We start from the raw sequence: 24,820 nt of genomic DNA, 5'->3' as shown, positions 1-24,820 counted from the left end.
AGAATTGTTGAGTGATAGATTTGGATTCCTAGGCTTGTTGGTGCCTAAAATGTTTCAGAGTCCAGAACTGGATTACAAATGAAGATCACTGCAATTAAGGCAATATAATCAAGGCAGGATTCTGACAAGTGCCACATTTCCAGGAGGTGACAACTAGAAAACCAAGGGTGCTAAAAATCATATCATATAGAGATTGCTTAATGAAACTGGAAGAGGGAAAAAAGGGAAATAGCACACTTGCCTTGAAGTATTTCAAGGGCTATCTTGTAGATGAGGAATCATTTTGTTCTTTTTGACTGCACCTTGGAAGGCAGACATAGGAACAATGAATAAGTAGAAGTGAAAGAGGAAGATTTTAACTTGTTGTAAGGAAAAAATTCCCAACAATGGAAAAACTGTCCCAAAGTAGAATAGGCTGCTTTGGGAAATAGTGAGTTCTCCTTTACGCTCAAGTCCTTTACTAAAGTTTTTCAAGCAGAGCCTGAATGACCCCTTATCATCTCTGAGATGCTATAGAAAGAATTTCTGGTTAGGAATAGGGTATAATTAGTGACTTCTGAGGTCCCTTCAAACTTTTGAGATCTTCTACATAAAGACTTCCCTGATCCTTCAGCCACTTCCTTATCCCCACCAAATGTACCCAATATTAATTTTCTATAATCTCATAAGTGCAATCTCTCCTAATAGACTCTTTACACTTATCTTTGTATCTCTAAGCACCTAGTATCTATCGCACAGTGAGCACTTAATGTTTGTTAATTGTGTCAGAAGAACTAGGTATCTCAACACTATTATTTAGATTCAGAATTTAACTTTAAGAGTTAATTTCTTCATTGTAAAAATAAATAGGCTGATCTTTAAGGTCTCTCCCCACTCTGAAATTCTGACATTCTCCTTTTTCATTCTTCTCTTTCTCTTTTCTTCTAAAGTGTCCTGGGAATTTATGATAACTGCTCACTTAATACAGCAAAAACATGCTCTCATCATGAACCTGAGACTGGTTCTCAAGTCTCTGACTGCTTTGTATTTCTTGCCCTAAGTTCAGGAGATTGAATAGTAAATGATCATAGGAGATGGGCTATTCTAATCTTATAGCTCAGGAATTAAAGGAGTTCCTGGGTTCAGTATTTTCTGCCACTATACCGTTCCCAAATATGACTACTGAGAGAAGGATGAGCCCAAGTCATATCCTGATTTGTTAGAAGATATGGACCTTGAAGGAGTGAGTTAATCAGACAATACAAAGCTGAGATGCCCAATCCTGTCAAGGGACAATTCACACCAGCTATCAGCTTTCAGTCCTGGTCATCTTGCCATCTGACCTCATCTTCCAATTCTCTTCACCTAAAAAATATCTCCAGATCAGATCACTAAGAAAAATATTCACCATTCCCACCACCACCCCTTTCTTTTCTACCCCACCTTCACAGTCAGTAGGACAGAGCTAATCTATTCAGCGTTGGAATTCTCATCCAGGCTTAACTGTCCTGATTGGTGAATATAGATGTAATTAATCCACTATATATACTCAAAATCACCAGATTGGACTAGGTGTATGTCTCTTATGGCTATGCATATTAGTTATTTTGCCATTGTCCTATTCTGGGAACCTTAATAAAATCACTACTATATAGCCATTGTTCTTGGGCAAGGCATGCCAAATTGACTACTCTATGTGCCAACTCATTATCCTTGTCTTTCTACTCATTCTCTTCTTCTACCATTATTTCTCTCTCTCTCTCTCTCTCTCTATATATATATATACACACACACACACACACACACACACACACACACACACACACTTGGGAGGGTAAGATTTTACTTTTGTCTATCACATCTTTTTAAAAAAAAAAAAAAAAAAAAACAAACCTCCAAAAACAAAATACACGCAAAAAAAAAAAAAAAAAAAAACCCTCATTTAACTTGATCTACTCATCACTGGTATATTATTCTATAGCTCTCTTTCCTTTTATTAATAATTCAAGGCCATCTATAATTAATGCCTTAACTTCCTTTTCTTGCACTCTTAAATTCCTTGAGGGATAGGGTGTGTTCAGACTAGTTCAGACTAGTACCTCTGGGGTGGGGGCTCTCAAGTCCTTTACAGGGCTGCTTTCCACTTTTGGTGTCCACTTGACCATCTAATCAACCTGTGGCTCCAAGAAGCTGTAACATTTACAGTGGCTGTGCCCTAGTAAACCATTTTAGCAGACAGGATGAACCTAGGTTGAAGTTAACCAAGGGATCTCACACCCTATAGTGAAATGGGGGGCTGCCTGTCCCAAGGATGTGACTTCCTTTAGGGGAAGGGACGAATGAGAACAGTTTGTTCCAATGGCCATGGAAGAAGGTGAAGCAGGTGTTCTGGAGCGCTTAGAACTTGGTTAAACATCCAAGATACCAAAGTCATCCTCTATATTTCGAGTCATCCTCATTCATCTTCACTGTCCTGCTACTGCTCAGAGATGACTCTGGAAGAGAGAGGCTGACAACTTTGTGTAATTCTGCCTCAATTAAATCCAATTTACACATGAATGGAAAGACATCACCATACCGTCTTATCATTTCCTACCTATTTCAAAATCCTGTGGCAATGGACAAGTGACTAGCAATAAGTGTGGACAAACTAGGGGCTGTAGACACAAGCCTGTACATAAGCGGTCCAGGCCAAAGGGGCACCTTCCCACTGAAAGCATCAGTGGGATCCAGCAGCCCCCTGGGTATCTGAGGTGCCTTGGAAGCATCACATTGCTCACTTCCAGGATCATTGCTTACCCAATCCTGGACATATCACCTTGACAGGTGGGGAGCCCACCCTGTGATTGAACCACTAAAAAATGTACTCACCCTTCTGCAAAGTAGATTCTGCTTGTGATAGCTACCTCAGCACATGGAATGTGTGCACCCCAACAATGACTCAGGACCACCCAGCATGGCGTGCCCTCATCAGAGAAGGTGCTGGGCTCTGCCAGCAGAAGAACTGAATCGGCCCAGAAGAAACGCAAGATGTGCAGTTAGAAAAGCCACTCAGATGCTCATAGGGACTGTTTGTGTCCGGTCTATGGCCCAGCATTCCGAGCTCATGTTGGTTTGACCAACCATAGTCACATATACTCATGGACACTAACATAGTGATATCATTTTGGTCCTCTTTAAGAATGAAGGACAACCAACTAACCAATTCCTTGGAGTGTGGCCATCTAAAATCCCCTTCCTTTTTCTCTCATTCCCATAATTCCTTGTAGCCTGGCTTCTAAATTCACATCATTCAAATGAAATTCCTTTCTCCAAACTTATTAATGATCTCTTATTTAGTAAATCTAATGGATTTTTCTCAATCCTCTTAAGCTTTGACCTCCCCATAAATTTTGATATTATCAGTCACCTTCTTCCCCTTTGATATCTCTTCTCTGGAAGTTTTTGTGAAACTTCTGGAGGTAGTTCCATATTGCTATGTCAGTCAGAAGCCTGCTGCTTCTCTTGGAATCATATTTATATGTATTTCTACCATGTTAAAAACCAAGTTCTGAGAATATGCATTATTTTGATTAATCAGTATTTACTGAGCCCCAACTATGTGCAGGTATAGTGCTGGGTATGCTCTTTATTCAAATAAGTAGAATCCTTGTCCTTAAGCCATTTTTAAATCTAGTTGAGGAGGGGTTAAAGACATATGAACTTGAAAATGTAGCTGCCTATGATAAGCTTGCCTATGATAAATGTCAAGTAAGTAGGGACAGTAAATTCAGAGAAGAAAATACTGTGAGCTAAGTGGTCATTTATCAACACAAAATGTTCAAAAGCATTAACTTCTATGGGCAGTTTTGTGTGTATACATGTGTGTATGTTTAGCTGTATGATCCTAATTCTAGCTAAAATAGGCATATTCTATATATTTTAAAGGTTCTTTATAAATAACTTGGATATTTCTGCATATATTTTGGTCCAGACATGCAATTTATGCAGTGAATTTCCACTGTGACCAACAGTTTCTCCCTAAATGAAGTCTTAGAGAAGGGGTTTTTAACGTATTTTGTTAACCCAGTCAGCAGGTTTTAGCGAAAGAATTGCTCTTTCCATAATCTCAGATTTTTTTTAATGACCTTCAGTCTCCCCTGGTCTGGCTGTTTCCCACTAACTACAAACAGGCTTATGTCTTATAAACTCCTCAAGGAAAAGGACTATATTTTGCCTTCATTTCCCCATCTGTTTATCACAGTAGCTAACATAGGAGTCACAATGTTTATTGATTCATGTATTCCCCAAAACCATCAGATACAAAGAAAGGGAAAATACAGTCCCTGCTCTCGAGCTCATATTCTGATAGGGGAAGACAGCATGCAAACAACTATGTGCAAAAGAAGAGGTAGACAGAATAAATTGTAAATTATCTCACAGGGAGGACACTAACATTAAGGAGGACTTTGAAAATCTTCTTGCAAAACATGGGACTAAGTTGAGATTGAAGGAAGCCCATGAAGGTAGGATGCAGAGATAAAGTGAGAATTACAGACATGGGATCAGCTAGTGAAAATGCTTGGAGTTAAGAGCATCTTGTTCAGGGAAATGGGACTGTCATGTTCCCAAGAACAGCAAACAGGCCTCTTAAACAATCTCCAATTAATCCTGCATATCCTTTCTCTGTATATAATTGTTCACAAAGTTGCCTCCCAAGTTGAACTTGGACTATAAATTCCTTTAGGATAGGTACTATGTTTGTATTCCTCAAGAACAGGTACTATGTTGCATTTCTCTGTATTCCCAGAGAATTAGCACAGTGTTTAGCATGCAACAAGCCCTTAATAAATGGATTTTCATTCATTATTATAAATATAAACGTTGGAAAGTAGGTAGCATGTGTATATATGTGTGTGTGTGTGTGTGTGTGTGTGTGTGTATTATATATATATATGACATTAAGCCTATGCATCATTCACAGCTTGTTCTTTAATTAACCTCAGTTTGAGTCCAGTAATTGGGAATTTTATCCTGAGAGAAGGAAAGAGTAAAGATCAAAGAAAAGGTATTTGTCAGAATAATATGTCACTTTCCTATTTTCATGTGTCCCCAAAGACTTGAACTATCATGGATTTTAGTTCATATTCATAGAGAAAATCTATCAATTTTTTAAACTTACTGTGACCTAGTCCAGAGAATTTCCAAAAATCATTGAGTATAGACATATAGCTAACTGTTACTCTACACACAAAAGAGAATAGAAATGAGATATAGAGGGTGACAAAAGAGTTACTGCAATGTTGAATCAGATGACTTGGGTTCACATGCAGTTTTGCCACTTACTACCTTAATAAAACAGTCTCTCTGAAATCAGTTTCTCCAGCTATAAATTAATGATATCAGACTAGATGATTTCAAAAGTCCCTTTCAGCTCCAAATTCTATGATTCATATGTTCATTATACAGGGATAGGTATTAAACTATAGCATTATAAATTTAGTAATCTTTCTGCCCAATGTACTAATTCAAAGCAAACTATAAGGTCAGCAAACTTAATCTGTAATATAATTATCCAAGAATGAGGACATTATAATGATGTTATTCCATACTGTAGAAATAGACAAATTAAATGTGGAATCAATTTTCTATATATTTGTTTATAAAAATATGCATTTAGTGTTTAGTCAACCCTAATGTTATATAAACTCCAGGAAAGAATCCTTTTCTCAGCTAGGTTCTCTAGAAATAAAACCAATAATTCTGTGCAGGGTTGAATCTCCTTCAATAAAACAGATATAAATTTATAAGAGAGAAGAAGGAGATATCTAAAGAGTTCTTGTAAACACAATGACATCTAGAGAAACTTCTAGCTCAATATAAATATGCCTTCCTTGAACTGAGGTTATAATTTTAAGAAAAGTCCTGAAGATATTCCTGCAAATAAAATGGAATTAGACCACAATTTAACACTTCTGTATCCCTATACATAGTCCAGGAAGAGTGCTGGGCAATGGGATTAAAAAAGACAAAAGTACTTCTCAAGAAGTTTACTTCTATGGGGGGAAAAGAAGCTATACAATTGAGAAAATACTGAGAAAATACAAAATATATGCAGAGCAAACATAAAACTGGTTTCTAAGAGAGAAGGTGGATTAATGTTGTCTGGGCCAGGAAAGCTTTGTTAGAAGGGGCACCCAACCTGAGCTTTGAAGGGAATTTGAGATAAAAGGGAAGGAAAAAGGAAGTAGGTCAGTTTGTCTGGTTGGTGAGTGGAATAATATATACTAAGATTAAATATATATACTGGAACAAGATTGTGAAGAGCACTGAATACCAGAACAGATGGTGTTTTATCCTATAGGCAATAGGGAGCCACTGGAACTTTTCAAGTGAGGGAGTAACCTGGTCAGATCTATGTCTTAAAAATGTTCCTTTGGCAGCCATATAGAGGATTGGTAAAGGGATGGGGGGAGGGGGATCTATATATCTATATATAAACCCAAAATATATACAAAGCACTTTGTAAATCTTTACGTGTTTTGTAAAATTAACTATCATAATTACTGTTCTTATGGTTACTCCTAGGGCTTTCCTTTTGCTTCTGCCACCACTATTTCCTTTTCTGGCCCTTCTTCCATCCATGTGTCCTCTCTTTGGTCCACTTCTCTTCTTAAAGATCTCCTCTTTTTATAGTTTCCTTACAATCCAAATCCTTCCTAGATTATTTTTCTTAAATCACAATTTACTTTAAAACTTTCAAAATCTCCCTACAGTTGAAAAATTAAGGCCACACTCTTCTTAGTCTAATATTCCAGAACTTAGATGAGATCTTCAATTTATTTTAATGAATATTAAGCATCTATTGTGTTGGGCCCCAGGCTGGGGAAGATTCAAATAAAACTAAGGTCCCAGCCCTCAAAGCGTTTCTTTAGCTCTATTTCTTCATTTATAGAATAGATTTAAAGCTCCAATGAAATTAAGACTTTCTCATCTCTCATTTTATAGGAAACAGACACAGGAAGGCTAAATGATTAGTCTTAGGTCATAAAGGCTGTAAGTGAGCAAAAATAATTACTGTGTGTATATATTGTCTTCCTTTAATTTTTTTCTCTTTATCTTCCTAGCACTAAGCCTAAAGTTAGTAGGTGCTTAATAAATGCTTGTACTTTGTTGACTGATAAGAGACTGAGGTGGGAGGTACTAATTTTAAGTCATGGAGTACAAATCCAGTTCCCTCGGATTAAATCAAGTTATTTTCCAATGAACTCTTACCTTCTATCACTGACTTAAGTCCATGGTTCTCAAGGACCTACTTAATGAACTATTATCATTAAGTCCTATTGAGCACTTCACTTTGTAGCTGTTTTTTTTTAAAGTGACAAACAACATTCTTTGTATAGATAATTGATGCAATATCAAATATCAAATGGTAAACCTCAGGAATATTATTCCCCATTCATATAAGAGTTCCTTTCAGTGAAACAACCTTCCTTTTCCCAACTCTATGCCTTTGCAAAGTATGTTTTCTTTTGTCTACAGTGAATTTCTCTCTCACTTTCAAATTTTAGAATCCTGAGCTTCATTCATGGGTCACTGCAGGAGTCTCCTACTGAAAGCCTTTCCTGATCCTTGCAGTTAATGCTTTCTCTCTACAAGTTAACTTGTATTAGCTTAGAGTGTGTGTACATGTTGAGTTTTAGAAATAGTAAATATTCCAGTTTGGTTGTAATGGATAATGTGTAAAGGGGAATAATGGGAACTAAACCTGGAAAGGCATCTTGGAACCATGATAAAGGAAGGCCTTTTGATCAAGTTAAATGCCAGCTTAATTTTTATGTCATCCTAGGAACAATAGTTATGGAAGATTTTTGAATAAAGAGGCAATAGAATCTGATATGCCCAAAGAAGCTTGTTTTTGACAACTGCATCAAAGCTGTGTTGCAGGGAGAAAAAAAAATGGAATAAGAGGAAGCGAGTACTACTGCAATAGCCCACAAAAATGGTGAGCACCTGAATAAGAATGGTGCCAGCATTTGAGTGGAGAGGAAAGAGCAGATGTTGGAAGGAGGGTTAGGGACAAATCCAAGAAGAGTATATATGGCCTCGCAGATAAATGCAAAATTTGGTTATCAAGAACATAATCCAGATCCTAACCCAAGAAGGGAACTCTGAACTCACTGATGTCACTGAGACTGGGGGGAATGTAACTCTTGCTGGGAAGCAGGTAATTTCTTGATTTATTTTAATGACAATTTCATTTTTCAAAAGGTATAATAACCACAAAGGGAATATCTATTATTTTCCCCTGTAGAGAAGAAATGATGGGACCTTGTGGCAAAGTACTAGCTCATAATTTGTAATGAAGAGAAGGAAAGTTGAGGTATATGCTGACAGTCATCTTAGATTTTGGAGATTTCAAAAGGTTCTAAGAAAGGAAAAGCAGGAGGGATGGTACACTCTCAGGAACCCAAGTAATGAAGACACAAAGAGAAATTATATGAGCAAGAAATTGTTTAAAGCAACCGATAGAGACATGCAGGGATATCACTAATCAACTTAGATTTGTAGAAGTAAAAAAGATGGAATGAAAAACAGGTAATGGATGATAAAAATGAAGTCATAGCACAGTCCAAAAAAAAGTTGGAAATCAGTCTGAAATTTGAAGACAACAAAGAATTTCTGTTTTCTTTAAACTCTATTGAGAAGATCAAAGAAGGGGAAGGCCTGAACTCAGGGTAGTTGGGACTATGACATATGGTTTCTTTTGTGTTAAGGGAAGCTGGATGCTGGCAGAATAGAGAACAGGGCCTGGAATCAGGAAGATTTATCTTTCTCAGCCTAAATCTTAGTCACTTAGTAGCCCTGTGACCCAGGGCTTAGCCTTGTTTGCCTCAGTTTCCTCATCTGTAAAATGAACCGGAGAAGGAAGTGGGAGGAAGTGGCAAACCAATATCTTTGTCAAGAAAACCTCAATGAAGAGTTGGACACAACTAAAACAAATGAACATTAACAAACAGTATCTTTCTTTTGAGGTCCAGAATTAAGGGGGCCGCAGAGCCTGGTGAATAATGCACTGGATTTGGAGTCACAGCTAGTTCAAAGCCCACTTCCAACACTTATCAGTGATAGGATCCTGGCTAAATCATTTTACTTCTTGGTATCTCAGTTTCCCCATTTGTAAAATCAAGATATTCAACTTGAGGGCCTCTAAGGTAACTAAATATATCATATATTTAATATGTGAATAGGTATGAAGGCAGAAAATGGAATGTGAGCACAAGGCACAGTAAGCCAATTTCATTGGAAAGGAGGGTATGAAAGAGGAAGCAAAGTGTCATTAGCTTGCAAAGCCTGGCTGAATCCAGATTCTAAAAGACCTCAGACACCCCTAAGCAGCAGCAGGGAGCCATCAGTTTCTTGCCCAGTGGCAGGGTCAATCTTGTGCAGTTGTATGTACTTAATGCTGCAGAGTCCAGATGGGAGGAGGAGGAAAACCAATTGGGAGACTGTTTCAATGGTCCCACTGAGAGATAAAAGCCATTGGAATAATGGCGAGGTTGGGTGTGGTTAGAGAGAACAGAGTCAGCTGCAAAGGGTTAGTAAAAGTGAAGAGTTAAGGATATTTCCAAGGTTTTGAATCTGGGATTTTGGAAGACTTATGGTACCCTGTTCTCCAATCGGGAAGTCAGGAGTGGTGAGTTTGAGAGAGAAAATACATGAAGTTTGAGTTGCCTAGGGCATGCCAAGGGCATATCCAGCAGGCAGTTGGAGATGTAAGGAATAAAAAGAATTGTGCTGAGGTTTCAAACCTAGGTGACAAGAAGAGTGGTGGTACAGCTGAACTTTCTCTCCATCTCCTTGCCCGGGGGGCCCAGCTCCCAGCTTCCCTGGCCACCCTTTCCAGCACTGGTTGCACGCTCCCACATACTCTCCTGCCTCACTGGTTATGGTAGGGAGAGCTGAAATACTCTTTGTTCCTCACTGCCACCTCCATGTTCTCCATCTGCCCCTTCATTCACAAACCAGTCCTTTGAATTTCATTCAATTCATATTACCTAATCAAGATTATAGTAGCTGTTGCCTCCTGTCCTCTGAGACATCCTTCTTTCCTCTTCTTCAACTCCTGCCCTTATAGAAGGAAATGGAATATACACAGCTGATACATGGCCTCCCAGTTCCTCAATTTACTCATTTTCCATGACTTATTCCCCTAAACTACTACAGTTACACAGATAAATAATCTTATCTTGCCATTACTTCACAAGTATTTCACTTCTATGTTCATGAACTCTGAAATCCTTTATCTGATTAAAACTTGTGATTACCCCCTCTCTCCCTGTGCCTTATTACCCCAAACTCCCAGCTATGTTCTTGATCCTTATTATGACATCCACTTCCTTCACCCTTCATGTACTTTCTGAAGCTATTACTCTTGAACTGGATATACTGTCCTCCCTTCCCAATCCGTAATCCTTACCAGTTTAACTGGACACTGTCCTTTTATTGGCCCCTTATTCTATCAAAGATGTTGCTTTGTCAAGGACAAGAGAGTTACTTTGCCAAATCTCAGCCTTGAAATGATCCCATCAACTGCTGCCTTTGCTCTTATTCATGTTATTTAGTGAAGCTGGGGAAAATTATGAAACTGGACCAATTAGATTCACTAAAAATTTATAGTAATTCTACCAACTAAGCCCTCACTAAGGCAAAGCAACATTTTACAACCCCCTGATTTACTATCTCATTCACAAAAGTGGTTTTTCTAAGAAAACCTTTTTACCCATCCCCAACCCCTCTATTACTCCTTTCTAATTTTCAATTGAAAACATTGCTTCATATTTCACTAAAAAATTTGAGAATATTCACTGAGTTCTATTTCTTCCCTACCCCAACTTGCATCCTTCAGATGCCTTTTACCACCTTCTTTTCTTTCATCTCTGGATCACAAGAACATATGGCCCATTTCCTGACAAGATAAACCCCTCAACCTGCACAAGGGATCCCATTCCAGCCTATTTCTGTGTTACATATTGTTTCCTCTATCAACCTCTTTCATTTATATTTAATCTCTCTTTTAACTGTGTATAAACATGCTCTCTAAAAACTCTTTGATCAATCCATACTATCTATATCCCTTCTATTGCTAAATTCAAATTCATCTACAATTGATGCCTTAACTTCCTTTTCTCTTGCTCTCTCAGCTTTCTGTAGTCTGACTTCCAATTTATATCATTCTATTAGAATTGCTCTCTTCACAGTTACCAATGATCTCTTTACTGGGAAATCTAGTGGACTTTTCTTTATCCTCAATCCTTCTTCACCTCTATAGCCTCCGATATCCAGATTTTCATAATTCTTTCTTCTGATTCTCCTTTATCCATCTTACTGCTGCTTTTCAGTCTTTTTTTTGCTAAATCTTCACCCAGGTCATAATCCTTGCCCTTTTCTTCTCCCTTTATACTAGATATCGCCAAGTAACTATCCTCTTAGACCTCTTATACTTGAATATGTACAAAATTAAACTTATCTTTCCCCATCACCTTCCCCTTCTTCCTAACTTCATTATTACTGTGCAAGTCACCACCTTTCTTCCAGTCACCCAGGCTAGAAAATTCCGGGTCATCCTCAACTCCGGGTCATCCTCAACTCCTTTCTCTTACACCCCCCACCCCCATCCAATTGATTTGCCAATTCATGTCATTTCTATCCTTGTAAGATCTCTCATTTATGTCCCGTTTCTTTTTTTTCCCCTAAGGCAATTGGGGTTAAATGACTTGCTTAGGGTCACACAACTAGAAAGTGTTAAGTGAGGCCACATTTGAACTCCAGTCCTCCTGACTTCAAAGCTGGTGCTCTATCCACTGCGCCACCTAGCTGCCCCAATGTCCCCTGTTCTTTTCTGACACTCATCCCCCTAGTCCTCCTAACCATATTTGGACTGCTACAATAATATGCTAGTTGGTTTCCCTGCCATGATTCTTTTCCCACTTTAGTCCATCTCATACTCATATCAAAATCATTTTCCTAAATTGAAAGTCAGTCAACTGCAGTGGCTCCCCATTATCTACAGCATCAAATACAACATTTTCTATTTGGCTTTTAAAGCCCTTCATAACCTGCCTAATTCCTACCTTCTCAGTCTTATACCTTATTACCTGTCCCATACTCTGTGCCTGTTGGAATCTTTACAAACTGTTAAGCCAATGAAGTTGATAGAGACAATAATTATCTAATTTGGCATGGTTCTATATGATTGATTTGTTCTAAGAAGGAGATATTTTGGGCCAGAACTTGAAACAAAGGTACTAAATACAACTGATAGAAATGCTGCTTGTGTTCACACCTTTAGAGAGCTCATAGAAGCAAGAAATATTTAAGTACTCATTGGAGTTCACATGTTTGGGAGATTGCAGCGTTTAGAGAGAGATAGCGGAATTCACACCTCCCTTGAAGTTCTTAGGGCCAGAGAGCACTCTGGGAGATAACCCCAAATACCATTCTCTCAGAAGAGGAGTTAACCTTTGGGAGATCATATATATGGAGGAAGCTCTTAGAGCTTGAAAGAATTTCTCTGGAACATTGACTGGGGTCAGAGAGGAAGCCCACAAGCCCTATCTTCGGGGCAAGAGAGATTCATTGCATCTTCCAACTTGGTGCTGGATGGAGGCTGAAGAAAGCAGAGGCAGAAGCCAAGGACAAAGCTGCAAGAGCTCTTGGAACCGGGCTATATTGAAGGACACAATAAAAGATCTGAACTTTTATCAGCTGGCTGTGATTTTGGATCTTATATTATTATTATTTAAAGAAGAAAAAACACCAACAGTGACCCAATGATCCAGCCCAATATTATGTCCTCTTGCTATATTTCACTTATGTCCCATTTCGTGACTCAAGGTATTTTCAATGATTTCTCTCTGGAGAGGAGACTCGAATTCTCTCATTTTTATCACCTAGCTTTCTTCAAGTCTCAGCTGAAGTCCCACTTTCAATAAGAACCTACTGCTAATATTGTAAGATAATCAGCTGTGAATGACTTAGCTAGTCTCAGCAACACAATGATACAAAACAACTTTGAAAGACTTATGAAAAATGCTATCATCTCCTCAGAACTAATGGTGTCTGAATATAAGTTAAAGCATACTTTTAAACTTTATTTTTCTTGAGTTTTGACTGTTTCCTTTTACAATATGACTAATATTGAAATGTTCTACATGACTACAAATGTATAACCTATGTCAAATTGCTTGCCTTCTCAATGACGGGGTTGGGAAGAAAAGAAGAGAATTTGGAACTCAAATATTTTATATCTAATTGTGGGAAAATAAAATAGCAATTTTTAATAAAGTACCCTTTGCTGGTCTTCCTTGATCTTGTGCTCTAGTTTTTGTTTTTTAATTATTTTTAATAGTAGTTTATTTTTCCAAATACATGTCAAGATAATTTTCAACATTCATTTTTGTAAAACTTTGTGTTACACATTTTTCTCCTTCACTCTTATCTTCCTACTCCCCAAGATAGAAATCTGATATAGAATAAATATATGCAATTCTTTTAAACATATTTCCATACTTGTATTGTGCAAGAAAAAATCAGATCAAAAGAGAAAAGCTATGAGGAAAAAAAACCAAGCAAACAACAAAGGTGAAAATATATTTTGATCCACATTCAGTCTTCATAATTCTCTCTAGATGCAATTGGCATTTTTCATCCTAAATCTATTCAGTGGATCTATTCAGTGAATCTGCCTTGAATCTGTATTTTTTTTTCTTTTTTTTCCCAAGCTTCTTATTTACAAAACATGCATAGGCAAAGTCTGTCCCTAAGGGCTAGCCCTTAATTTACAGTAAGTGTAGAATTACAATCACCTTTATCACAGATAATATCTACCAATCACTATCAAGAAGTAAGGTTTAGGTAGACATTGAAGGGTTTGTGGAAAGATTTAATTTCAATTCAGAAGATGAGATGGAGACAACTTTTTAAACCTAACATACTCTGTGAACACAATCTCCCTAATATCTTTCATCTTTAAAAAAAACAAAAAAGTGAATCACTCTATTGCAGAAAAATGCCAAGTCTACCACAGTTAATCATCACATAACCTTAACTGTGTACAATGTTCCCTTGGTTCTGCTTGCTTTACTCAGCATCAGTTCATGAAGTCTTTCCAGGCTTTTCTGAAAACTGCTTTATCATTTTAAAAATTTTTATTAAAGCTTTTTATTTACAAAACATATGCATGGGTAATTTTTCAATATTGATCCTTGCAAAACTTTGTTCCAAATTTTTCCCTCCTTCTCCCCACCCCCTTCCCTAGATGGCCGTGGTCTACATATACATATTTTTTTTTTAGCTTTTTATTTTCAAAATTATCTGAATAGTTTTCAACATTCACCTTGTAAACTTGTGTTCAAAATTTTTCTCCCTCATTTCACTCTATCCTCTCCCTTAGATAGCAAGTAATCCAATATCTGTTAAAACATGTCCAATTCTTCTATACATTATTTTCACATTTATCATGCTGCACAAGAAAAATCAGATCAAGAAGGGAAAAAAAAAATAATAAAAAAAGCAAAAAAAAAAAAAATGGTGAAAAAACATTCTGATCTACATTCAGTCCCCAAAGTCCTCTCTCTGGATGTAGATGGCTCTATCCCAAATGTATTGGAATCGGCCGGAATCACCTCACTGTTAAAAAGAACCATGCCCATCAGAGCTGATCACACAATCTTGTTGTTGTGTACAATGTTCTCCTGGTTCTACTCCACTTAGCATCAGTTCATGTAAGTCTTCCCAGGCCCCTCTATAATCATCCCTTTAGACCGATAATATTCCTTAATATTCATTCATATACTATAACTTATTCAGCTATTCTCTAATTGATGGGCATCCACTTAGTTTCCAGTTTCTTGCCACTACAAAGAGGGCTGCCACAAACATTTTTGCACATGTGGGTCCTTTTCCCTCCTTTATGATCCTTTTGGGATATAAGCCCAGTAGAAACACTGAGTCAAAAGGTATGCACAGTTTGAAAGGCCTTAGGGCATAGATGGAACATATTACATTCATATACCATAATGTATCCAGCCTTTCCCCAAGTGATAGGCATCCACTCAAATTCTAGGTCCTTGCCATTACAAGAAAGGTGGCTATAAACATTTTTAGTGCTCCAGTTTTTGGAAGGTTGTATTCCCAGTCTCAGCATAGTGCCTACGTGCTTAAGAAATGCTTGTTAATTTGATTTGACATGGCCACTGCCCTTATGAAGCTCACTATCTAGTTAATATATATAAAATATGCACAAATAAGCATGTTGCAAATAAAGTATTAAAAAGTATATTAGAGATGTTCCATTGAAATGCTATTTGTAGGGCAATAGCTAATAATGGGAGAAATTCAGATGGTGACCTCGAGGTGGTATTTGTGTCAACTTTTGTTGAAAAGAGCCAAGTCCATAAGAGTTGATCATTGCATAATCTTGTTTTTACCACATACAAATAAAAAGGAAAAGAGGTGACATTTTAGGCATAGGGATACCTATGAACAAGAGCATGAAGGTGAGAAAGGGCACTGTGTTTGAGGAATCTAGTTTGATTGCTGCTTAGAGCTCGTGAAAAGATTAGGGGGAAAAATGGAAAAGTGAGGTGCAATCATAGTGTGTGTGGGGTCCTCAAATGCCAGGCAAAGGAGCTAAATTTTACTTGATAGGTAACAGCAAAGCACTGGAAACTTTCAAGCAGAAGATCAAATGACCATTTTGGAGGATAGAGGTAGGAGTATAAATTAGCTATTGCAGTGTAATGCCGGAGAAACTGAGGCAGAAGAGATATTAGAGAATTTTCAATAGTTTATTAATTGGAGAGTATAATTAACTGGACAGGACTCGCGTCTCAAATTATCCAGTCAGATAAAGATATACTGGGACCAAGGAATCCATGTTGGTCCCAGGGCTGGGGAGCAAAGAATCCAGCCTGCTGCATCTAGCAGCCAGGCTCTTCCAGCAATGAATAAGAGAAAGCCAATCACTTAAATATTCTCTAAAGACAAAGGACCACGAGGATGGGGGGGGGGGGCAGCTTCTGTCAGGTTGGGGGGAGACCATAACTCCTAAAAGCCCACAGACAGGATGTCTGAACACCCAGAGATAAAGATGTCAGTGAGGTATCTTGGAATATTTTAGAGGGATATTGTAAATTCTTGAGGACAGGGAAGGGTCAGGAGTTCTGCTCTCTTGTTTATCTTGCTAGCAATTTATAACCTTAGAGTAAACAGTTCCCAATCTTAATGGACCAGAGTGGGTTTTTACGACTAAGGGGATTTGACAGAACAGCTAAGGAAACTGAGACAAAGGAAACTAGTTCAGGGAAACTGAGTCAGAACAGTTAAAGAGAACTGTGGAATAACAGCAGAAGCAGCAGGTAACTGAGTTTGTACTTTAGGGTTTTGGTGGAGGTACATTGAGGGTGAGCACTTCAAACATACCTCAGTCTTCCACAATCAGCCTGATGGCAGGACACCAGCAATTTGTTCCTTAAACTATCATACAGGTCCAAGGTCTGTTGCCAATACTCCCTATCATGTTCTACCTTTCTCAAGGATGGTCCATCCATTATTTTTGCACGACTACATGACTATGTATTGCCCTCCGTACAGATGGATGAATCCCCGAGAATATGATTTGCAACATCATGCACAAGCCAAAACACTCCTCCCCAGCCATCATGCCCCACCCATCCTCCAGTGGCCTGATTCTACTTTTCCTTACTCTTCTACTATGACCTCTATTACACTTGTTCGATTGTTTAATTAATTACCCTTTGTGGTATCATTCTCCATGGAAATTACTTTGTACATATTATGAACTTATATATGTACATCTTGTTCTCCTCACCTCACTCCTACTCCTAAAAGAGGCTTCCTTGAAGGAAGGGAATTTTTTTTTTTTGGGGGGGGGATCTCAAATACTCACTGCAGTGCTGGGTATAGTCATTGCTCAGTTGTGTCCAATTCTTTGTGACCCATTTGAGATTTTCTTGACAAAGATACTACAATGCTTTGCCATTTCCTTCTCCAGATCATTTTATTGTGAGAAAACTGAGGCAGACAGGCTATAAAGCAACTTAGCCATTTGAACTGAGGAAGCTTCCTATTCCAGGATTCTAGGAACAGCTCTCTATCCACTTTGCCACCTAGCTGCCCAACCTCTGCCTAATATAGAGCATTTTAAAATCAATTGGGACAGTCCAGAGTTAAAATCTGCAAGACTTAGAAGAGATTTGGTGAGAAGTAGGGCAACGATTATATTAACTTTGAATGTTTGGGTCTCTCAATTAACAAATGGGGAAATCAGAAAAAGCACTTCAGGAGGAAAGCTAAGTCTGTTTTGTTCAGGTTGAGGTGCAAGCGTAACATTCAGATAACAATGTCTTGAAGGCAGCCACAGATAAAGGTCTGTAGCTCTAAATGCACTGAGATTTGGGCTTGCATAGGCAAAGAGGTCAGAGCTGAAATCATGAGAGCAAATGACAGCTAAAGAACAATTTTTTTTTTTTTTAAAGGGAGGAGAGCACTAAGAAAAGAAATGTGAATATTAGAAATAGCATGCTTCACCAAGATACTAGAACTGCTGTTTTGAAAATGTACCTTATTCCATAAATGGGACATAAAATACTGATAAAGTAAACCGCCCACTTCAACATCTAATGGCAATGAAAATGTTCAGATTCATCTGAACTTCCCTCCCCCATATTTTACTGATTAACTTGATGGTGAACTAATCTATTTAGTTTCATTTCACTATCTTTGGCACTTTTATTTTTAATAGTAGCTTTTTTATTTTTCAGAACACACACATTCACCCTTGCAAAACCTTATATTCCAAAATTTTCTACTTCCCTCCCCTAGAAAGCAAGTAATCCAATAAAGGCTAAGCATGTGACACATAATTTCGACTTTCTCCCCCCTCTCCATACTATTACTTATGAAGGGAAAAAGCATTACTTGCAAATGTTAAAATTATCAAACGCCAAAAGGAACAGGGTTAAACTAGCTCTTGAAATGTTACTGGTTTTCTTTTACTAACAAAGCAACCTCTGGCCCCTTAAGTGATCCTGGTTAATGTTGTCTTGTCTTTTCTAATATCTACCTCACAAGGCTATAACGAGGAAAGCGCTTTGTCCCGCACTATATGAACGGGAGCTAATATTATATCCCTGGGAGACGGTGGTTAATGATCCTTCTCAGGAAATTGCCTCCTTTGCCTGCAGGAGAATACAAGAAATCCCTTTTCGTTTACACTCCGGCACAGCTCAGAATTCTTGGGGTCAGGAAATCCTAGGGGCAGGGGACTGAGGAGAGACCAAGCAAAGACGAAGACAAATCCAACTCCAAAAAGACATCTCACAACAAAATGAAAGCAAGGCATAGCGAGTGGAGAGCTAGTTTGGGTAACTGTTAAAAAGCGTGACATGTTAGGCCTAAAGCCTTTGTTTCCGACTTCGCCTCGGTGCGGGGCCGGATTCAAATCATAACCACAACCCTTTCCAACTGCCTGACCTTGGGCAAGGGACGCCATCTGCCCAGGCCTGGGCCCCGCCGCCCGGACCCGGGCTCCAAGGGCTCCAGGGCGCCTTTCAGTCCCGAGCCTCCGAGCGCTTGACTGGTCCAGGCCCAAGCCCAGTTAAAAAAGACAGCCGTCAAGGAGGGTCCCAGAACGCTTAGATTCTCGCCAACTTCCGCGCTGCCCCCGATTTGTGAAAGTCTGGCTTTTCTTGGAGAAGAGAACAAGGCAGCAGCACGAGGAAAGGGGGGCCGCAGTGAGCGAGTCGGGGCCTTAGCGCACTTGCCGCCCCTCCTTCCTCGGCGGGGGGAGGGCAGGGAGAGAGTAGGAGAGAAAGAAAAAAGGCAGTGAGGCGGGCCACCGCCTGCGGAGGGGACAGGGGCATCCAGAGAACACACCAGACAAAACAAAGCGTTACATCGGAGCGAGCGACCGACCTCACCCGGGACCCTCAACAGCCGTTCCCGTTCCCCGCACGTCGCGATTTCCCTCCCCCTCCCCCGCACGAGGCTGCAGACGCTCTCAGGGTGCAAGGGTCTTTCTGGGAGGGGTGAAATTAGAAGGGGAGAAAGAGGAAAGGGAAGCAAGCTGGGGGCAGGAGAGAGGAGCATAGGAAGTGGGAGGAAGGGAAGAGGGAAAGGAGGAGGGGAGGGGGAAAAGGAAGGGGGAGGAGTGAGAAGAGAAGGAAAAAGGGGGATGGAAGAGGAAGAGGAAGAGGAGGAGGAGGAGAAGGAAGCGGTGACAAGAGGTGGGCGGGGATATAGCCTCGAGAGGGCGCCGCTGCTACAGCAGGCTCCCCGAGGCAGAAAGGCCGGGACGCGTCCCCCGGCGGGGGGCGGGGTCGAGGAAGGGTGCACAAGCGCTGCTGGGAGCGAGCGCGCTGGGATTGGCTGCGCCGCCGACAGGGGGCGGCGAAGAGCGGCCGGGACTGCACCAGTCATTGGAAGAACCCACCTGGAGCTCGGCCGGGGGTGGGCGACGGAGGTGGTGCTGGGGAGGCACCGTGGCCTGAGCGGCGCCCCGCCCCAGGGTCCAGCCGCTTCTCGCGGCCCACCCCACAGGAGGGGGCACCCCCAAGCTGTGGTCTCCGTCTCCCATGCGGTCGGAGTGTATGTCTCTTTAAGGGGTCGGGGGGTGGGGAGGAGGCGGCAGCGACGCCTGCGAGGGGGGCGGGGTGGCTGCGTGTGTGAGCGTCTCTGCCGACGCCGCCGCCGCCGCCGCCGCCGCCGCCGGAGAAGCCGCCTCCTCTCCTCCCCCCTTCCCCTGCTTCCCCCTCCCGCCCCCCTCCCCCGTGTCTCCCCTGCCTTCGGGGAGGGGGTTTGGGCCGCCGCCGCCGCTTCTAGCTCTTTCAGATGAAGCAGCAGCAGCCGCTGCCGCCGCCACCGAAGATGGGGGATTTCTATGACCCTGAACACCCCACCCCTGAGTGAGTATCTCTATGCTCTCGCCGCCGCCGTTATCCGCCTCAGACGCGGACCGGGCGGCAGGGGGGTGGGGGTGGAGTGGTATGTCCGGGCCTAGGGTCGGGTGAGGCCTTCTCCGGGCCGGACAAGCCGGGGCTCGGACGGAGGGTGGGGGAAGTGAGCGCTCCCTGTGACTGGGCGCCAGCGGGGCGCGGGCCCGCTTCTCCTCGGTGGAGCTGGCTGTGCGGCGGCGGCGAGAGTAACGGGGCCTGGGAGGCCGCCGAGCGCGCTCACGGCGGGGGGGGCGAGGGTGGGGTGCTGAGCCCCAGGCCTGCGGGGGCTGCGTCGCGCAGCGCGGCGTTAGCCGAACGGGCTGTGAGGGGGATGAGTTGGGAGACAGGGCCCCGGAGAGGTCGCGCGAGCAGTTGGAGGTGCGCGCGGCGGTTTGCCGCTGCGGGGGGCTGGGGGAGGGGAAGGGCAGGGCGGCGGGCGCCTCGCGCCGGGGCTCGTGTGGGGCGGTGCGGGAGCAGTTGGAAGCCGCAGGAAAGGTTAGAGGAGAGAGGGAGGGGGAGGGGGAGCGGGCACTCTCTTTGGGCTCTGAAGCCCGTCCTGGGCCCTTGGGCCGAGAGGAGTCTGAGCTGGCGACTCTATTCCTTCCCTTCCTCCCCTTCTTCCGCTGGCTCCCCACCCCCCCATCTCCATCTCCTCTGTCTGCCTCCTTCCAAGGTGTCTGGTCCATCAGGCCTCCCCTCTGGCGGCGTCGGAAGAGGAGACGCAGGGAAGAGCTAGGCCGCAAAGCCCCGGACTCGGTTTGAGTCTGAGGCCGGAGGGTAGCTCCTTCAGCCAAGGTGTCTTAGTTGCCTTCACTTAGTGGATTGTATCGGGGGCCCCGCCTTCACCTGCTCCCTGTTTCCTCCTGGGGTCATGTCTCATCCATGGTTAGTCGTTTGTTTTGGTTGTTTTTTTTTCCCCCGACCTTGATATCACATTCTTTTTCTGCAACTGTACTGGTCATATAAATCTTGCACCACTAGGCTTGAGATGTCACCGAGTTTGTTTTGCTAATTAGAAACGAAGCATAGTACAGGGTTACAATGCATTTTGGGGAGTTTTACACGCTTTCCTTTTCTGAAGATACACCTGTTAACCTTTCTCCTGGGGAAACTTTGTTCTTAACTTGGGAGAAGAGAGACACCGTTTAATATTAAACGTTATTTAGAACATTGAAAGACAGCTTTGTTCCAAGTTGTATAATCAGTGTACTATGCTCCTCACTACCAACATGATCAAGGTGTTCCCTTCCCCCCCCAGTTAACTATTTCTTAAGAATACTCTTAAGGCAATTGAAAGTTTTGTCTTTTCTACTTTGAAACCCTCCTTAGGACATACTACTCATTTTTTTTTTTTTTTAAAGAGGTTGCTTTATGCTCCCGTCCTAACTTTAGAAGTATATATAGAATCAACTTCAAAGTGTTAAGTGTTTCAGTTATCACTGGGAAGATTATACTAATTTGAAATTTTTCTGCTGTTACTTAGTTTTCAACAGTTGAAAAATTAAGTGATCACTATATTCAAGGTAGTCTGTGAGATCCTGGGGATATAGGTGGGGGGGAAAAGGATATTTTGGCCCTAGAAAAGCTTACATAATAGTTTGAGGGATAAAGTGAACTCAAGTAAATTCAAAGTAATTTTTAAAAAGGACAGTGTGTTAATAAGGGTTCTTCGGAGGAAATCAGGGAAGGCTTCAAATAGGAAATTGCTGCTGATCTTTTTTATGATTTTAATCTGTCCTTAAAGGTGTAGGTGGTGAGGGAGTGCACACAATGGATGGATGGTATGTAATGTAAGGCATGGGACAGTTATCAAGCTACTTTGTTATGGTCAGTGCTTGGAAAGGGAGTAGGGATGGGTGCTGTAATAGAAAACAGCACTGAAAAGGTAAGTAGGAACCAGATTGTAAAGGTATTTAAGTACCAAATTGTGTAGTTTGTATTGTATCCTAGAGGTTACAGGGACCCCCTAAAAGGCTCTTTATTTATCTTATAAACTTACTACTAAACCTGACAGTATTTTTTGTCATCTAATAACCTGATGACCCTTCTGATTTCAATAGGAAAAGAAACTGAATATGCCAAAGGCATCTTCCTGAGAGCAGAGAAGTCAATGCCACTTAATTCCAGTGGTTCCCTATTGCCTCTAGGAATAAAAAACAAATTCTAAAGCTAAATAGTTTTTAAGGCCTTTCACAGTAGGACCTTAATTCAGTTTTTTAGCTTGCTTATTGAATTGTATGCTGAACTTGGGCTCTGGAAGACCTGAGTCCAAGGACTCTGGCTAAATCACTTAACCTTTCTCATCTTCAGTTTTCTTATCTCTGGAAGAAATGTAATAACAGTAACTACTCCTTTCCACCTTAGAGCATTTTTGTGACAAGAAAATATGTACAGACATCACTTATTTGCATAAATGCATGCTAGCTATTATCAAATTGAATCTAGAAGCATATGCTAAGCATCTATTACATCAGGCACTTTGCTTAGCTCTGGTAGTAACAAAAACAGGTCAGAATAGTGCTAGTTCTTAAGGGTCACATGTGATCCTTTTTACACATTACTTCCCTCTTTGAACTCTAAGCAAACAACGTGGCCTTGTTAACAGGAGACTTCATCTCCTGCCTCCATATCTTTTAACAGTGGCTGTTGTCTACTTAAGAAATGTATACTCCTTCCCCTTCTATCTAGATGCTGGTTAGCCAAACATTTTTCTCTGCTTCTTACATAAAAGCTTTCATCTCCTGTCTCTGGTGGTAACCTAGGCAGCTAAGTGACACAATGTATAGATCACAAGGCCTGCGGTCAGGAAGATTTGTATTCTAATCCAACCTCAGATGATTACTAGTTGTTTAACTTTGGGCAAGACACAACTTCTGACTCAGTTTCCTTATCTGTAAAATAGGGAAAATAGCATTTGCCTCTGAGTTGCTCTGAAGATCAAATGAGATAATATTTCTAAAGTACTTAGCACAGTGCCTGCTACCTGTTAGTCTGACCTGACTCTTTGTGATCCCATTTGAGGTTTTCTTAGCAAAGGTTTTCTTGCCATTTCTTTTTCCTAGCTCATTTTACTGATGAAACTAAAGTTAACACAGTCAAATGACTTGCCTAGGAAATGTCTGAGGCCAGATTTGAACTGAATTCTTCCCAACTTCTAGGCACGGCATTCTATCCACTGTGCTACCTATTCATAAATGCTTGCGTCTTTGTCATTGGTGCTCTATCTATGCTCCAACCCTCATGCATGTAATATACTCTATATTTACTTTAGCCTTATAGAGTTATTCCCTTTGTTTTCTAATTTCCACAAACTCTTCCCCCAATTGTTAGTGCCCATCCATCCTTAACTACCTGTGTTTATTTGTATTCTTCGTTTTTATTCTGTATATATTAATATTTGTATTTGTTTCCCTGTTAGAATATAAGCTACTCATGATTGTTTCATCCTTAGTATCACCTTGCAGAGTGCCTGGGACATAGTGCCTAAGAAATATGTCAGTTGATTGATTTTGGTATTGAGTCGGTTGAGAAGAAAAATAAGTTCTTGTTTCTCTTTAATCATCCGGGTGTTTAAACAATGTAAGGATTTTATATTGACAGATTTTAGATTTTGTCTATACTCTGAAACATCTTTATCTTAAATAACTTTTGCATAATTTGTTTAGCTGAGCAGTTCTTGGGCGTATAGCAGGCCCTCATAAAATGTTCATTGACTGAGCTTTAAGATAGTACAGAACCCCATTATATTTTTTGGTTTTCAGTGTAGTAGTGATGAATGTATATAATCTAGTCTATGGTGTGATGGAAGGCATTTCTTAGTTTTTACTCAAGCAGAAGTTTGGGATTCAAACTCTTGAAGCTGGAGGGGAAACATTTTCTTTGGTATCTTTTTTTGGTTAGTGGTTCAGGATTAAGGACCATTAATCTGTATTATGTTTTGAGGTAAGAGGAGGGAAATACTTTTTGTAGGGTAAAGAAAAGCTGAGAAATGCTGACTTACTTGTAGCAACTTCATGGCTATTTATTCTCTTTCCCTTTATACTTCCTCAAGTCAGTTGGACCAAGAGACCTACCTTACTGTGTATCTGCCATATATGTGGCATATACTGAATAATCACTGAAGATCGGGGATAGGAAAGCATGTCTTTTCTAGTTGAAACAGCACTAAATCAACAGATATTTATGCGCCTGTGTAAGAAATATGCTTCATTCTGAGGATGAGGACAGAACTGCACTTTTTCCTTAAAGGAGTTTGTATTTCACTTGGGTAATTAGTACATCATTTATACAAATGAGTCTAATGTGTAAGAAAGACTACATGCTAAATAAGTGTTATATAGACAGTAAGACAATAATTGGTTAAAAGAGCATGCTTCTTTTCAATGGGGGTGGGTAGAGAAAAATTTAAGGAGATGAATTTTGAACTTGGTTCATGAATGAAGACTGGGTAGGATTTAGAAGGAGGTGGGGCAGCTTTTGTTAAACAAGTGCTTTTTTTCGCCCTGCAGTATTGGTAGATAATTTCATGTTGCCTTTTATATTCCTGTGAGGGGTTGCTACAAAAAAACTGAAGCACAGAAAAATTGTTTATTTAGAAAAAAATTAGATTATTTAGGAAAAACAGAACTTTCTGTGTCCCCTTGAATAAATATGGCCATAGACTTTCCTTGTATGGAATCATCTGAAGACAGTAATTTTGTTTCAGGTCAAAAGCTACAGTCACCTGAAATCTATCTGCTTACATCAGGGAAAGCAATGAGGATGGTCAGCCTACCATAATCCATATGTATGTAATGCATAAAGAAAACCTTAATTATTATACAAGATATTTAAAAGCCCTGCTA

The 24,820-nt window shown here is 40.6% G+C and overlaps 2 protein-coding genes across 6 annotated transcripts in view; one reads left to right on the top strand and one right to left on the bottom strand.

The window, feature by feature from the left end:
- LOC100931380 (tubulin delta chain-like) overlaps positions 1–19,537 on the bottom strand; it is an 82,127-nt gene extending 62,590 nt beyond the window's left edge. Inside the window, exon 1 of one of the 2 annotated variants that reach the window (XM_031960708.1) lies at positions 19,475–19,537. The gene's annotated coding sequence lies outside the window, so the exon portion shown is untranslated. Of the gene's footprint in view, positions 1–18,957; positions 19,142–19,474 lie in introns of those variants that run through there. The other variant, XM_012543432.3, reaches the window with a different exon arrangement.
- Positions 19,538–19,795: 258 nt separating this feature from the next.
- SETD2 (SET domain containing 2, histone lysine methyltransferase) overlaps positions 19,796–24,820 on the top strand; it is a 132,588-nt gene continuing 127,563 nt past the window's right edge. For 2 of the 4 annotated variants that reach the window (XR_004233112.1, XR_004233113.1), the window contains exon 1: positions 19,796–19,946. Coding sequence is in view for 2 of the 4 variants with exons in the window: in XM_031960600.1 (XP_031816460.1) it covers positions 19,873–19,946 (74 nt within the window). In the remaining 2 variants the exon portion in view is untranslated. The remainder of the gene's footprint in view (positions 19,947–24,820) is intronic. The other 2 variants (XM_031960600.1, XM_031960621.1) reach the window with 1 other exon arrangement.

The sequence above is a fragment of the Sarcophilus harrisii genome, chromosome 1 (assembly GCF_902635505.1).
Source record: "Sarcophilus harrisii chromosome 1, mSarHar1.11, whole genome shotgun sequence".
In the NCBI taxonomy this organism is placed as follows: domain Eukaryota; kingdom Metazoa; phylum Chordata; class Mammalia; order Dasyuromorphia; family Dasyuridae; genus Sarcophilus; species Sarcophilus harrisii.
This window is presented reverse-complemented; position numbering and strand designations above follow the sequence as displayed.